This window comes from Plecotus auritus (genome assembly GCF_963455305.1).
Source record: "Plecotus auritus genome assembly, chromosome: 9".
Lineage (NCBI taxonomy): Eukaryota > Metazoa > Chordata > Mammalia > Chiroptera > Vespertilionidae > Plecotus > Plecotus auritus.
In genome coordinates, this window is record NC_137783.1 from 42,815,616 (window position 1) to 42,832,152 (window position 16,537).

At 42.3% G+C, this 16,537-nt stretch overlaps 1 protein-coding gene across 1 annotated transcript in view; it reads left to right on the forward strand.

Annotated features, from left to right (window-relative positions):
* Nucleotides 1-16,537, forward strand: part of MYPN (myopalladin) — a 99,818-nt gene extending 83,281 nt beyond the window's left edge. The window contains exons 13-20 of the mRNA XM_080687962.1: nt 1-222; nt 1,920-2,069; nt 2,963-3,045; nt 4,380-4,506; nt 6,690-6,897; nt 8,481-8,646; nt 11,028-11,161; nt 13,466-16,537. Coding sequence (XP_080544088.1) covers nt 1-222; nt 1,920-2,069; nt 2,963-3,045; nt 4,380-4,506; nt 6,690-6,897; nt 8,481-8,646; nt 11,028-11,161; nt 13,466-13,635 — 1,260 coding nt within the window. The 3' untranslated portion in view covers nt 13,636-16,537. The remainder of the gene's footprint in view (nt 223-1,919; nt 2,070-2,962; nt 3,046-4,379; nt 4,507-6,689; nt 6,898-8,480; nt 8,647-11,027; nt 11,162-13,465) is intronic.

Below are 16,537 nucleotides of genomic sequence, written 5' to 3' on the forward strand. Positions count from 1 at the left end.
GAGTACAAAATTTCCAGCTTTGAGCAGAGACTGATGAATGAAATAGAATTTCGCTTGGAACGTACCCCTGTTGATGAGTCTGATGATGAAATCCAACATGATGAGATCCCCACGGGCAAGTGTATTGCTCCCATCTTTGACAAAAGACTTAAGCACTTTCGAGTCACAGAAGGCTCTCCAGTCACATTCACCTGCAAAATTGTTGGAATACCTATCCCAAAGGTAAGGGAAGATGACCAGCCAGTTGGCAAAGCAGCAACACAGAACTGCAGACATTACCTTAAGAAAGCCTTAGCAGACTCAAGTGAAATATCTACTAGGGGAATAAAAACCAATACCAGAGCCCTGACTGCATAGCGTGTCGTCCCAATATGCCAAGGTTGTAGATTGATCCCTGGTCAGGGTACATATAGGAAGCAACCAATGAATGCATAAATAAGTGAACAATAAATTTGATGTTTCTCTCTCTCTCTCTCTCTGTCTCTCTCTCTCTCTCTCTGTCTCTCTCTGTCTGTCTCTCTCTCTCCTCCTTCTTTTCCTCCTTTTTCCTCCATTCCTCCCTCTCTTTAAAATCAATAAAAATTAAAATTTTAAAATTGGAAAAAAAAAAAACCCACCAAGCCTCGCCAGCATGGCTCAGAGGTTGAGCGTCAACCTATGAACCTAGGAGGTCAGAGTTTAATTCTTTGTCAGGGCATATGTCTGGGTTGTGGGCTCGGTCCCCAGTATGGGGTGTGCAGGAGGCAGCCAATCAATGATTCTCTCTCATCATTGATGTTTCTATTTCTCTCTCTCACTCTCCCTTCCTCCCTGAAATCAATAAAAAATATATATATATTTAAAAAAACAATACCAGAAAGTTAACAAAATCCAGTAATTTGACTAAAAGAGACAGTCAGGAATAAGATTGTTAAGTAGGCCAAAAGTAAATCAGACTTATGGGTAAATTAGAATTTTATTAAAATGTTAAAATAACTTTCTTAGTCATGATCCTCTGTTTTGGGCTATTGAGTCACTCAACCATCACTCTTGCCAAACTGATATTTTTTTTTAACACTTATTGAATATCCACAGTGTGCCTGTTGTTGTACAAAGTGAGCTATATTTGTATCATTACTGTTAGGTTGGTAAATGCTAAAAATGTCATATCATTGTCACTGGCTGCTGAAAAATCTTATGAGTCATCAGATTTTTTGGCAGTCAGCTGAGAGAAGGATTTACACCCAGTATGGCTGCTGCAAGGGATCTCGCCACTCTTCTTTCACAAAGGTTAATTAGCATGGCATTAGCATGTATGGTTAGGTAACCAGGAAATGTAGAGGAGGGCAGCTGCAACCTGTACTAATCCCACCCCCTTCCCCTCTTTGAGAGAGCTCCTTGATACATACAGAATTTAACCTGAGAAATATATATATTTAAATTTTAGCCAGATGAGAAATTTAGTGAGTGAATCCTGGCCTCATTCTACTTGACATTAATAAACCACACTATCCTTTCAAGCCAGGTGAGCTATTCCAGGTCCTGAGATCTGCAACTGCAGAAGACTTGAGCCTGTAGTGGGATAGGATAATGGGAATAGGATAATAGGAAAAGATTCAGGCTCCTGGTTTTCTTCACTTTACCTCTGAAAACACGTCTGGTCTTAGGGTAACTTTTTAAGTAATTATGAGTACAATAAAAATAGTCAAAAGCTTTATCTCTATCCTAAATTATATAGACTTTTTAACTTAAGCATTGTATAAGTGCAGGAGCATATCACACTGTTTTTAATATGTTTTATAATTTTTCTAAGTGTTTTGTAAGAGATACGTCACTTATAAAGATGGGAATCAGCCCTTGCCTCACCCTACTCCCTACTTCATTATTCCTTAAAGATGTACAGAACAATGTATTTCCTCCTTGACTATCTTTCATTTCAGGTCTACTGGTTCAAAGATGGGAAGCAGATTTCAAAGAGAAATGAGCACTGCAAAATGAAGCGAGAAGGAGATGGGACATGTTCTCTGCACATCGAGTCCACCACCAGTGATGACGATGGCAACTATACCATCATGGCTGCCAACCCCCAGGTGGAGATGCAGAGTTTTGCTGCATGCTGAGGAAGGAGCAGTTGATGTCATAAATGATAACTTGAGAAGTGCAAGTTACTAAGGATTACTGAGGAAAATGAATGAGAAGCATTGTGATTGTGTGTAACTAGAGCATAGTACCACAACTTAGAAAACCAGTTAGCCACCGATGGGTCCCTCAACCCCTCAGCCTTTGTCAAAGGGCTTTAGTGATATCTATTCACTATGAACACATCCCAGGCCTATTGGGCTTACTCTTGTGTATATCAACTCATTGAATCTCTTGAAGAGTCAAATTAATCTATCAAAGAATCTGTTGTTTTTGTTATTTAGAGAAAAAGCAAATTACTTCACAAAGTCTTGTGAATATCTCTCAAACTCATAATCTCCTTTTTTTGGGGGGGGGGGGGGTAAAAGTTAGAAGGCCATGATATTTTGCTTTCCTTTTCTGAATGAGATTAACTTAAACTTTTCCTAAAAGATATGGCTGAATAAATATGTTCAACTACCATTAGAATAGGAATTTCTACTCTCACCCACTCTTTCTATTAAAATATTAGTTTTGAAGGTAATCTTTATTGAGGAAAGTATAAGAACACTTGGCCATGATCTCTGTGTGTGGCTGCAGATAATGTTAAATTCACAGGAATTCTTTTTTTTTTTTTTTTCATTTGTGCTCTATGTATTTCTCAACTTAAAAATGAAAGTCATCAAAATGTTCTTAAAAATCCCTCCCCCTGGAATATGAACAATGATTTAAGGAGTCATATTATATTTTTATTCCCCCCAAAGAAAACTTATAATAGTTAGGTTCATAATGTTCATGTCCAGAAAATTTTATATAAATTGAAAAAAATGTAGAATTCTTATTTTAATCTTGTTCATTTTCTTAGGGGAGAATCAGCTGCTCTGGCCACTTAATGGTACAAAGTTTGCCTATTCGCAGTCGACTAACATCTACTGGCCAGTCTCACAGGTAAAGACAATATGAATCTTCCTTCTCTAGCCCCTCCCAAGCACCATTACTTAATGTGTCGTCCTCCACCTGTAGCATCAGTGTCACCTGGGAGCTTGTTGCAAATGCAGAATCCCACGCCTCGCCCCAGAATACATTTTAATAATATCCCCAGGTGACTCATAAGCACACTGAATTTGAGAAGTACTGGTCTACAGCACACTTTTTTAAAAAATATATATTTTATTGATTTTTTACAGAGAGGAAGGGAGAGGGAGAGTTGGAAACATCCATAAGAGAGAAACATCAATCAGCTGCCTCCTGCACACCCCCTACTGGGGATATGCCCACATTCAAGGTACATGCCCTTGACCAGAATAGAACCTGGGACCCTTGAGTCTGCAGGCCAACGTACAGCACACTTTTGATACTTCAAAATTTGTAACCATCAGTGGCACCTGTCTACATATAAATCAGACTCTTTATATTAAATTACCATTTTCTCTTTAATAAAGTAAAAACTGTTAATGATTATATGCATATAGATTGAATATTATTGTTGTTGTCTCCAATATACCAATTTTCTCCAATAAGCCACTTGGCTTTCTTCTTCTCTGATTTTACTAACCACTAAGAGGAAAAAGCATGGCGTTTCCTTGTCTTATAGAGGCCATTAAATCTTAGCAAAGCATTCCATAGTTGCTGACATGGATGAATTAAATGTGACTTACCAAAGAAACAAAAATAGAGACTCATGTTTCAGATACAGTATTTCACCACCATTGCACTATACCTTCTTCTCTCTTTTTTTTTCAAGAACAGCTGTTACTGTTTGTCAGTCTGAACCAGTAAGTTCATGATAATCTTAATGGTCTGCCATAATTTATAGGCAGGTCAAATTTTATTACTCAGAGACACAGGGATTGCAGCTTCCTTGTTCTGGGCAATAAACAGGACTTCTCTTTTGGATCTCATTTGAGGTTCTACTTGAATACTGATATATTTGTTTATTTTGAGATTTTTGAACAGCTGGTCAAACCCAAGAAGAGCTGAACCACTTAACCCAGAATGACTTCAGAGAGAAAGAAGCTAAAGCCTGTTTATTTGACTACAGATCTCACAAGATAATCCTACAGCATAAGAGATACTTACCACTTTGTTTTTTTTACATGAGCTTCATACCGCTAATTATATTTATTATTTGTTTATGGTCTAGCAACACCCTTTCCCTCCCTCACTGCCCCCCCCCCAAAAAAATCTGTTCTCCAGGCCCTATAGTCATGCCTGCATGCCTACTGTCATAAATTTGTAAACTGGTTTCTGTATTTAATGCCTGAACATCTTTGTTGTTATAGGGGAAGGTCCCGAGTGCAAGAAAGAGACAAGGAGCCCCTACAGGAACGCTTTTTCCGACCACATTTCCTGCAGGCTCCTGGGGATATGGTAGCTCACGAGGGGCGCCTCTGTCGGCTCGACTGTAAGGTAGACCCTAGCACCCATCCATCCTTGGTTCCAGTTCGGTTCACATTTTGCAGTTGTTTGCTTGTTTGAACTTATTTTTGTTTGTATTTGTTTTGTGTGGTGTTTTTTGTTTGTTTGTTTTTCAAGGAAGAGGGGACTGGGGAAGGGAGAGAGATCACTTCCCCCCACACACCCACAATGCTCTTTTGGAGTGTTTAATACCAGACAAAAGTATTTCATGAAATTTTAAAATCATTATATCTTTTATTTTTTTTAAATCCTCACTTGAGGATATTTTTCCATTGATTTTTAAAGAGAGTGGAAGAAAGAGGGAAAGACAGAGAGAAATATCAATGTGAGAGAAACACATCAGTTGGTTGCCTCCTACATGAGCCCCAAATAGGGCCTGGGCCGGGGAGGAGCCTGCAACCCAGGTAATGCCATTAACCGGGACCCTTCAGTCTGCAGGCCAACGCTCTATACACTGAGCCAAACTGGCTGGGGCTTAAATGGTATTGTATTGAGTTAATGCTGTGTTTGTAAAAGACAACCAAAGAGGTGTTATAATTCCATTTTCCTTATGGTGCCTGGAAAGTCTTTATTACTATAAAGCCAAAAGTGTGACTTTTCCATCCTTGGAGCACATTGCTGTAAGATAGAGCCTTTTAAAAATTATAATCATGGCCCAACCAGCATGGTTCAGTGGTTGAGTGTCAACTTATAAACCAAGAGGTCACAGTTGGATTCCCGGTCAGGTCACATGCCCGGGTTGCAGGCTCGATCCCCAGTGTGGGGCATATAGGAGGCAGCCAATCAATGATTCTCTCTCATCACTGATGTTTCTCTCTCTCTCCCTCTCCCCCCCTTCCCTTCCTCTCTGAAATCAATAAAAACATATCTAAAAAATAAAAATTATAATCATAAAAAGATGGCTCCAAGGCAATTATGAAAACAGACACTAATTTCTCATGCTAGTCAACATTCATCACCTGTAGCTATTTCACATTCTAATTCTGTGATCAGAAATGAGGTTCACTTAGGCAGCCTGGATATCTCTCAGTACGAAGAGAAACTTAATCATCCCATCTGCCTCGACAAAGATGCAAAGTACGATGGGAAATTTATATGCAAATTAGTAAAGGCTTGTGGGTAAGCATTCATAAAGTCCATTTCTCTTGGTGATTCTTGCTCTCCCAATGAATGCCTAAAGAATATTTGGGATTGACTATTACTTCTTTCACCATAAACCCTAACAGTTACCCATGCCTGGGTCCCATCCCCACAGAGTCTGATTTAACATTGCTATGTTAACTGTAGGCATCAGGATTTTCAAATGCTCCCCATGTGATTATAATACACAGCAAGGTTTGGGAACACTGGTTTAATGTCTGCCTTTCACTTGGCTCCTCTCACTTGTAGGTATGTGAACAAGGTGTCATCTCTGAAACTGACACTGCAGGCCTATTTAGCTTCTTCATTCTTATTTATTCTGTAACTAGAGGCCCGGTGCGTGGATTCGTGCACCGGTGGGGTCCCTTGGCCTGGCCCAGTGGTTGGCAAACTGCAGTTCACAAGCCACATGCGGCTCGCAAGCAGCAGTTTGCCACTCTGTTGACTAACGAGTTTGCCAACCACTGACCTAGACTCTCGATTCCAATAATTATAGGCTGTTGTTGTTCCTTGTGATTAAGCCCCGATCCCAGTGGTCGGCAAACTCATTAGTCAACAGAGCGGCAAACCGTGGCTCACAAGCTGCATGTGGCTCACGAGCTGCAGTTTGCCGACCACTGGCCTGGCCTATGGGGATCAGGCTGAAACTGGCAGTCCAACATCTCCCGAGGGGTCCTGGAATGTGAGAGGAAACTCTGCAAAGTTGCTGTCACTCGGTAGCTCCTACGTTGAGTGTCTGCCCCCTGGTGGTCATTGCACGTCATAACTACCAGTGGGTCTGCTGGTCAGCCAGTCGGCTGGTCACTTAGGCTTTTATATATATAGATTATGACCTGAATTTGGGGTCAAAATACTATACAATTTAAATTCATGTGGCCATTCATTCAGATCCCTCTTGTCCCAATGTCTCTTCGCTACTCCATGTTTTCTTTCACTATTTGGTGCCAGGTAAGGATGAAGAATTCAGCCACCAAATCAATCTGCCTGTCATCAGTCTCTCATTTGCCTCAGCTGTCCTGTGTTTTTTTTTTTAGGTGAGTGGCTTACCGCCCCCAGAGCTGACATGGCTGCTCAATGGCCAACCTGTGCTACCAGATGTCTCCCACAAGATGCTGGTCAGAGAGACTGGAGTCCACTCTCTGCTCATTGACCCTCTCACTCAACGTGATGCGGGGACCTACACGTGTGTTGCTACCAACAAAACCGGACAGAATTCCTTTAGTCTGGAGCTCACTGTAGTAGGTAAGGTTTGCTGCTGGGACCCTTAAATGTGACTTCTTCCAACGTCATTGCCCAAATATACAGAGCCTCTGACAGTATTCTTTAGTCCTTTTCCCCACCAAGTCTAATCTCAGTTTCCCCTTCACTGTAATAGGGGCCATATTTTGTACATTGCTTTCGAACACATATCAGTAAGCTAAAAATATAATAGGGTGCCGTGTGCCTAGTATGCATGCAATAAATGAGTCATTTTAATAGTTAATTTATCAATTAATTAATTATCCAATTAATTAACTGAGCATTACTAAATTCAAGTCACTTGCCCTACAGTTCATCACTCCTGGAACACACAAGGCTCTTCCTCACCCCACTCTCTAAGCTTCCATACCTTTGCATCAGTGGTCCATCTACCTGCCCTTCTCTGCCTAGCAACCTCTTACTGATTCCCTAAGGCTTAATTAAAATGTCACTACCAAGGCACAGAGGACCCACGAGGCACATCCTCCTCTGTTTCCATAGTACTTAGGCAAGGAGACACTCTCAGAACACTTACTCTGTAGTTGTTTACTCCCATGCCCCCGGAAGAGACTATGAGCTTCTAAGGTCAGAGATTCTGACCTGTTCTTCTGTGGATCTCCGGTGTCTGACTCTGCCTGCAACATGGAAGGTGCCCAACAAATGCTGAGACCATAACTAGACAATGAATTTTTACCTTATAAGATGATGTGAACAAAATGAACGCCTGCAAAAAAGGACAAGTCATCGTCACCTATGTGGTACCAGCCCTTCCGGGTAGTAGTCCAGCCAGAATTAAATTTCAGAACATACAAATTTGAGTGCTGGGCTTTCTCCCAGGTGTGGCTCCTACAGGAAATCGGGGTGGCTTCAGCATGCTAATCCTCTCTCCAGGCCAGTGGCTGGTTCCCCCACATATCTTTTTCTTTTTCTCACTCGTGGTTTCTTCTTACCAACAGAGTAGAACAAGTTTATTCTGCAATGATATATTGATTGCCAACTTTTACTTTTCCCCACTCTTTTGCTTAAATATTGACTCTGGAACCCCAAGATCTGTGGTATATTTGTCTTAATTGTTTTCCCCACCCTCCTGCAAAAGCCTCCTTGGGAAGTATAATTTGTGTATTTTTTAAAAATAGTATATGCTTCTTTCAACTTTTCTATAGCTATAAACTTCTTCCAAATAAAAAGTTCAAGAAAATTAATATATCTTTTACAAAATGAACTCCTATGAAAAAGAAAGAGAATATGTGCAGTACATAAAATATATTGTTTCTCAAATTTTACTGCTGAGCAAAAAAAGGAACTCCTTAAATTGCACACCTACCATTTGCATCCTCTGTGTGTGACCCAGACCCTTGAGTGTTCCCTCTTATAGGATGTGCAGAGACAGTTTCCTCATTTCTTTTTTAATTTTTTCTGGAGCTTTTGTCAAGGCAGTGACTCCCACTTGGAGGAGTGAGAAGTGTTCTGAAGAGGAGCTAAGGGGGTGGGGGTCTACTCTGCTAAATTCCAGAACTGGAATGAGTTTGAGAAATGAACCCCCAGGCACTTACTGTTCAAACAAGAATGGTCCTTCTCTTGTTCAGCCAAAGAGGTTAAGAAAGCACCTGTGATCCTGGAGAAACTGCAGAACAGCGGGGTTCCCGAGGGCCACCTGGTGAGGCTGGAGTGCCGGGTGATAGGCATGCCGCCACCTGTGTTCTACTGGAAGAAGGACAATGAGACCATTCCTTGCACCAGAGAGAGAATCAGGTACGGACCCCACATCCAGAGGGACACCCACATCTCTCTGTAGCCTTTGGAATCTGGCTTCTTTTGCTGAGATTAATGCATTTGAGTTATGTCCATGTTATTGTGCATATCAAGAATTTATCCCTCATTGTTGCTGGGGAGTAGTCTATTGTATGAACGTCCCACCATTTTTAACTGTGAAGACATGGGAGATGTGAGGGGCTGGGAGGACGGGTATAAAGGGGGATAAACAGGAGACATCTATAATTCTATCAACAATAAAATATATACAGAAAAAAATGTCTAAGGAGGAGCACTTGAGATCTTGCTTCCCAGCATATGTCATCGGTTTGGCTCAAATAAACTCCTATAAAAATTAAAACAGCCCTGGCTGGTGGCTCAGTTGGTTAGAGTATCTTCCTGTGCACCGAAAGGTTGCAGGTTCAATTCCCGGTCAGGGTACATACCTAGGTTGCAGGTTTGGTGCACACATGAGAGAAAACGAATCGATGTTTCTCTCTCACATCAATGTTTCTCTCTCCTGCTCCCTTCTCCTCTCTCTGAAATCAATAAAACATATTCTTAGGTGAAGATTTTAAAAATTACAAATAAACAAAAATGAACAAAGAATTTATGAAGACTAAGCATAGTTTCTGTCATGTGTCTTTAGTCATATTAGCTCCCAGAAAGCCTCTGTGATGATGATAAGCTAAAATAAAATAAAATAAAATAAAACAAAACAAAACGTGAAGGCAGTTAAACTCCTTCTCTATCCATCGTCACCACATGGTTGTTTTTGAAGTAACTTTAAGGATCACGTTTCTTACAGTGGGTGCCTTGCTTGATTTCCCTAACCAACTTTATTTCTTTGCCATTTTGGTTTTATGCCACAAGGGGGCAAGCAAACAAAGGCAGCTAGTGTACAGAAATTCCTACTGAGAATTATTTCTTCACAGTAAAGGAAATTTGTCCCAGGGACTGTTGCAGCTGTCAGGTTTTAAAGAATTTGGGCATCTGAGAAGTCTATGTATATATAGGTCAGGATTTTATCGGGTAAAACTTAAGCAAGAACTGAGAATATTCTCAAGTTTACACTTCAGTCTAAATCAGTGGTTCCCAACCTTTTTTTGGCCATGCCCCACCTAAGCATCTCTAAAATCCTGATGCCCCCCTCCCCTGTGACATATAATTCTTAATATTCAAAATGTGAACTCCTATTCACGTGGAGGAAGCCTAAAAGGCCATTCACTTGGTCTCAACAAGCTTCCAAAGAACATGGCATCCATGAAAGAGAAAAATAAAAGAATGAAAGGACAGTTGAAATACTGAGGAAGAAATCACTAAGAAATTGTTTTTAAAAAAATAAGAATATGAAGTGATATGAAAAATAGTAAATAAAGTTTCAAAACATATAATAGAGAACTGAAATGCATAAATATGTCACAATATATATTTATTTATTTTTAAATATATTTTATTGATATTTCACAGAGAGGAAAGGAGAGGGATAGAGAGTTAGAAACATCGATGAGAGAGAAACATCGATCAGCTGCCTCCTGCACACCTCCCACTGAGGATGTGCCCGCAACCAAGGTACATGCCCTTGACCGGAATCGAACCCGGGACCTTTCAGTCCGCAGGCCGACGCTCTATCCAGTGAGCCAAACCGGTTTCGGCACAATATATATTTATATACTGTATATGAGGCCCCTAGACCCATAAGAAATGCAAAAATTCACTGTTAATGACTCATTCTCGAATTGCCCCCCTTAAAAATCAAATTGCCCCCCTGTGGGGTGTGTGCCCCACATTGGGAACCACTGGTCTACATGAAGGTAACAGCTTCAACCCAGCCTGAAATCCTGGTGGAATTACCTGGGATTGCAATCTTCAGGCAAGGTGGAGAACTACTGATGTAGAGGAAACAGAAGGAAGAACATGCTCATTTGCTCCTGAACTGTATTGAGCTAAATGCTGTACATGCCCAGTTGGTTACATTAAGAAATACTCCCTCCATGCTAACAGTTCCTCTGGGCTTGGGACCAAGCTTTTCCATCACTTCCTAACAAAGTTCTTGTTGAAATGTCCAACCTGGTTTGGAAAAGAGATTTTTCTGGACTTTGGTTGTGACAAGTAGGGCTGCCCCGGTGGGGAGTTAGAGCAATCAGGAGAACAAGACTGGGTCTCAGCCTTCATCACAGCCTCGCTAGGTTAATTGTGGCTCTTTTGTGACTTCTTTCTACCTCAAGTTTGCCTTTGATGTTTGCTTTAAGCTGGGTTCCCCTTTCCTCCACCTAGGAACACTGCACCACTGGATTTGTCCCCAGTGTTTCCCTGAGCCCAATCTTGACAAGCCGTTTCTGCCCCAGATGCAAAATGGATATATTCTTTCTTTTCTCCAGTATGCACCAGGACACGACGGGGTATGTCTGCCTCCTCATTCAGCCTGCCAAGAAATCAGACGCCGGATGGTACACACTATCAGCAAAGAACGAAGCCGGTATCGTGTCATGCACTGCTCGGCTGGATATATATGGTAGGTGTACTGGCATTGGTTGAACATCTGTATGTAATAGGCAACTTTTTAAATCTTTTTTTTTTTTACCCTGGCCGGCGTAGCTCAGTGGTTAGAGTGTTGACCCGTGCACTGAAGGGTCAAGAGTTCGATTCCTGGTCAAGGGCATATACCTGGGTTGCAGGTTCAATCCTGGCCCTGGTCAGGGTGTGTGCGGAAGGCAACTAATTGACGTGTCTCTCTCTCAATCTTTCTCTCTATTTCCCACCTTTCCTTCCTTCCACTCTCTCTACTAGTATATATCAGTGGGAAAAATATCCTTGGGTGAGGATTAACCAAAAAAAAAAAAATAGTAATTGTCTAGATTAGAACCTAAGGTCCCTGCTATTTATTCATAGGTGTACACCAGATACTCCCCCCCCCTTTTTTTTTTAGTGCCATAGAGGAGACTTGCCCTGCTATTTTCCTAGGTCTAATATTTAGAGGAAATATATAGCTTTCTGATTATGTTCCCTTATTCTTAGGCTCGAAAAGAAACTCAACTCTGAGAGAAGCTGACTCTAATGTACTTTCCCAGGGAAAGTCAGTGGAGAGAGGACAGTGATATGTTTGTTAATCTAGGCCAGTGGTCGGCAAACTCATTAGTCAACAGAGCCAAATATCAACAGTACAACGATTAAAATTTCTTTTGAGAGCCAAATTTTTTAAACTTAAACTTCTTCGAATGCCACTTCTTCAAAATAGACTCGCCCAGGCCGTGGTATTTTGTGGAAGAGCCACACTCAAGGGGCCAAAGAGCCGCATGTGGCTTGAGAGCCACAGTTTGCCGACCACGGATCTAGGCTAAGTTCCTTAACCATTTCCCAAGCTTCACCTGTCTGAAGGAACTAGGTCTCTAACTCCATACCAATAAACCCTGAACCTGATGACTCACCCCAACCCTGCCCTCGGTGGTTCAGTTTGCCCTGGCTCACCTCTCCCTTGTTCCTGTCTTGATTCTACAGCACCAATAGGAGGCGCTATTTCCTTAGTTGGGACTTGTGGGTGGAAGAAGGGATGGCAAACTTGGGCTAAAATCAATCTGCTATGTCCCTCACCCCACTTCCTGCCTGTCTGAGGAATGAGGACAGTAGGCTTCTCTCTCTCTCTCTCTCTCTCTCTCTCTCTCTCTCTCTCTCTCTCTCTCGGGCTTCTAATAGTAGCAATTATAGGAGTCTGGGTGCGATGTCAGAGAGAGCAGGGAGAGGCTAAGGGATGGAGGGCTGGGGGAGAGGTTTGGCTAGCTCTTTACTATGGCCTTCCAAGGGCTGGCTCTTTACTATGGCCTTCCAAGGGCTGGCTCTTTACTATGGTCTTCCAAGGGCTGGCTCTTTACTATGGCCTTCCAAGGGCTGGCTCTTTACTATGGCCTTCCAAGGGCTGGCTCTTCAGTGGAAACACTGTAAGTTTTGTCCTGGGTTTTGTAGCTTCCGAAGTTTGATCTTATTAATTCACTCAGAAGTATTTAAACGCTGAAAGACTGATTTAAAACAATGACATGAACAAAGGACCAATTTATAAATGGGAATGCTGGATACCTTTCTAGAACCCAGAGCCTCATGATTCCTCACCTGATACTCCCTCTTCTTCACATCAAAGCCTCTGGAAACCTAATCAGAAGACTGTGTGGCAGTTTCTGAATCAGAGACAACAGCGGAGACTGGGCAGTTTGGATGGATAGTTCATTCAAGCCATGGGCCACGCCTACTGGTTGTGTCTGCTGAAAACAGGGTCTCCTTTGGATAGTGCTTGGTGAACATGGGATCTCTCATACATTCTCTTTTGCCCTGAACCGTGCTTGATGGCACATAATTACTTTTCAGTGTTCTTGCTATAGCTCATGGCTGATTAGGGTGATAAGAGCATGGGGTGGGTACTTCTCAGAGGTCAGGACCCATCTTTGGGCTTCCATTTCCACAGGTTTCTTGTCTCCACCTTCTGATAGCCTACAGCCCTCTCTACACTGTCCCGCACAGGCCCCATGCTAGGTCGGTCAGAGGGGTAATTTTGATAAATCACCTGGGCGCCCGCTCTTCCTTCTTATAGTCCCAGATCTTACTGGATTAGAATCACAGGTTTTTCAATTAGGGGTTTAAGAGATCACTAGCCCAGTTTCCCTATTCCTGGCAGGGAAGGAGAGAGTTCTCTTTTACAAATGAGTTATTGCAGACCCAGATATAGGTGAAAGCTTTACCAAGACCCCACAGAAAGTGTTGGCGTGGCAACAGAATGCACCCCTGCGGAGCACCCCTCTGATTGCAACATGTTATTTGGTTCATTTTCCAGCTCAGTGGCACCAGCAGATCCCACCGCCCATGTCCATCCGGCCCAGTGGCAGTCGCTATGGATCTCTCACCAGTAAAGGACTTGACATTTTCTCTGCCTTCTCCTCCATGGAAAGCACAATGGTGTATTCGTGCTCTTCTCAGAGTGTGGTGGAGAGTGATGAACTTTAAGGAGGTCTGGGTGCCTGCTGTGTAAGGGGGCAGACTGTGGAGAGGGAAGGAGGGTAAGCCAGAACCAGTGTTTCCCAAGCAACTGGATTTGAGTAAGTTCCCACACTGCTGGGCCTGTGGCAAGGAGTGTTTTGTATAAATCCTCTGTGGACTCCTGCAGTCTCCGCTGGGGAAGAGATGTGGGGCTGTACCTTTTAAAGATTCCAACAAAAATGTGAGAAGACAATAATAGATGAACCAAAGATGTCATGCCGCTGCCACCCACTGCTTTGGGGAAAAGCTAGCATGCTCCCCTGCCCCATGCTGGGTTAGGGATGTTTAGACCCTACTAGGAGCAATTAGGGGCCATATATGCTTGGGCTGAGAAGAGTTAAACAGTAGTGACCTTAGGTTTCACTAACTCGCCAAACAATAAAAAGGAAGAAGATGGGAGGTCTCCATCACCTTTCATTGATTACATCTATAGCTTTAGTTTCGGTGGCTTCATTAAGTCAGCTTCTACCTAGCATTAGGAGGTCATGCCATGCAAGTCACATATGTGGAGAAGCATTTTTGCTTATCCTGGGTGTACTGAGCCACAAAATAAGGTGCCCAAATGTGCCTGAGATATCAAAATCACTGAGACACTCAATATTGCACAGGGCACTTATTCTATAGCCAAAACAGGGCTCCACCCACCTGTCTGCACCTTTTTTTTTATACAATGGTGAGTGAAATTTATATATCCCTAGACTCTAGAACTAAAGGGTTGCTAATAAACCAGCCAATAAGAAATCTTCTGTGGGGACACTTTTTAAACTACTAGCTTCAATGGCTACTTGCAAACTATGCAAGAGTCATCTTTGTCTGCCCATAAATATACTGACACTCCCACTCCTCCCCTTTCCCCAAAAGTCTGGAAGTGTATGAGGCAGTGAGGAAGAAAGAGATGCAAATAAGGGGAGGAAGTGACGGGAGAGTGTTCTTCACTTGCCCCTGCAGAGCAGTGGGTGTGAAAGGAGAGGTCTTTAGTAGTTGTGAACTGCTAGGAGGTCATTAACCAAATTGCATTTTCTATATATAAAATATTACGCTAACTGGGAAAGTAGAAGGGAAGGGGAATTTGCCTCTGTATTCTAACCCACCAATTCAAAACCTGCCTTTCAACTTAAGGGATTTTTAGACAAGCTCACTGCAATATCCCCAGTGCCTAGAAGAGTGCTTAGCACAAGTAGACACTCAACAGATATTTTTTGGGTGAATGAATCTTACATTAGATAGAGAAATCTACCATTCACACTCTAGCCCAAAAATTGTCCTGGGATTGCTCATCACAGCACAGTTTGCTCCCCAGTGATATGAACTGGAAGCATCTGTTACCCATCCCCTGCGCCCAAGTTTCTGGTGTTCCCTGAGCTGGGCACCCTCAGCAGGCAAATTACTCAAGTGAACAAATAGTTATTGCTTAGAAAGGCTTGACGTTTTCTTCACTTCAAGGCAAGGATTTTCAGTATAAAAACAAATTCATTCACTCAAAAAGTCATTTGTGTATATATAAAATGCTATGCTGGAGACTGTGAGATACACAAAGATATGAATAGGGCACAGTCCCTGGCCTCAAGGAGCTTACAATCTAGTAGAGAAGGTAAAATATAAGGCATGTAGAGTGCTGCTTCTTGGGGAGATATATATATATTTATTTACCAAATAGAAGTTTCTAGTTCTCTTCATCTTATATTTTCATGACTCTAAAATCAAGGTTTCGGTCAATTATTTAGCAGAATTATTAGATTTTTGTTTCCATTTTCATGTATGCGCTAACAATATGGGCAACTGTAATAAAATAGCATGCATTTCACGTAGAATGCATCCTGCAAGACGTTCTATTTCCCTACTGGCGTCTGTTATGAAATATCCTATAACCAAAGAGAACTTCCTAATTCCAGGATTGCTCCTTCACAGTTGCACACCCAACCTCCCCATCACATTTCTGTAAACCCTAGACAGTTCTCCCATGGGAGGATATTTTTCATCTTTATTTGTCCTAGCTTTCTGAATATTTTTTTAAATTTATTGCCTTTTGGTGTTGGAGAGCTGGGATAAATATTATATTTGGCCATTAGATGGCACTGTCTAACCTAAAATATAAAAGCCCCGTCCCCCCACCCCAATCCCCCCGCCCCAATTTGAAATTGAGCTATTGGATTATGGTAAAGCAGGGTTTCTCAAGGTCAGCATTATTGACATTTGGGGCTGGATAATTCTTTGTTTTGGGGGAACTGTCCTGTGCACTCTAGTCCTGTTGTTTCTCCCCCACTCAAATCCAGCCCAAATCTCAGCATCAGCTCATTCTTCCCAAAGTACTACTCCGGTCATATTATTCCCCAATTTCAAACCCCCAATGGCTCCCTGGAGCTCACTCCAGTGCCAGCTGTTCTGCCCTGGGGCCTTCAAGGCTTGCTCCAGTATGATCCCAAAGCTTTTCACCTGTTACTCAGAAAACACACCCGAGGTGGCAGCACACTTAACGCAGGCCCCTGCTCTCCAGCCACATGGGTCCCTTTCACCTCAGCCTGGAAGCCTCTCTCCCTGTCCACACCTATGGAAATCTTCCCTGCTCCTGAAAGGCCATGTCAGAGACCACTGCCTCTGTGAAATGTCTTCTGACTCCCCAGACCCCAGCCAAATACAGTTCTATTTTCTTTGAAACCTTACAGCAAATGTCTTCGATCTGGAAGAAGAGCACTTTGTACAGTATTTTATGTAAAACACAGCCTCTCCATACCTGCCTGCCCCCTCCCTCTGCACTAGCCCAGTCTTTCCTATGCTAGATTTTAGCTACCTGTTGGTATGGGCTGTGTCAAAAGTTTGCTGTGTACTTTATATGAGTAGGTACTCAATAAATATTCATTGACCTAAATTG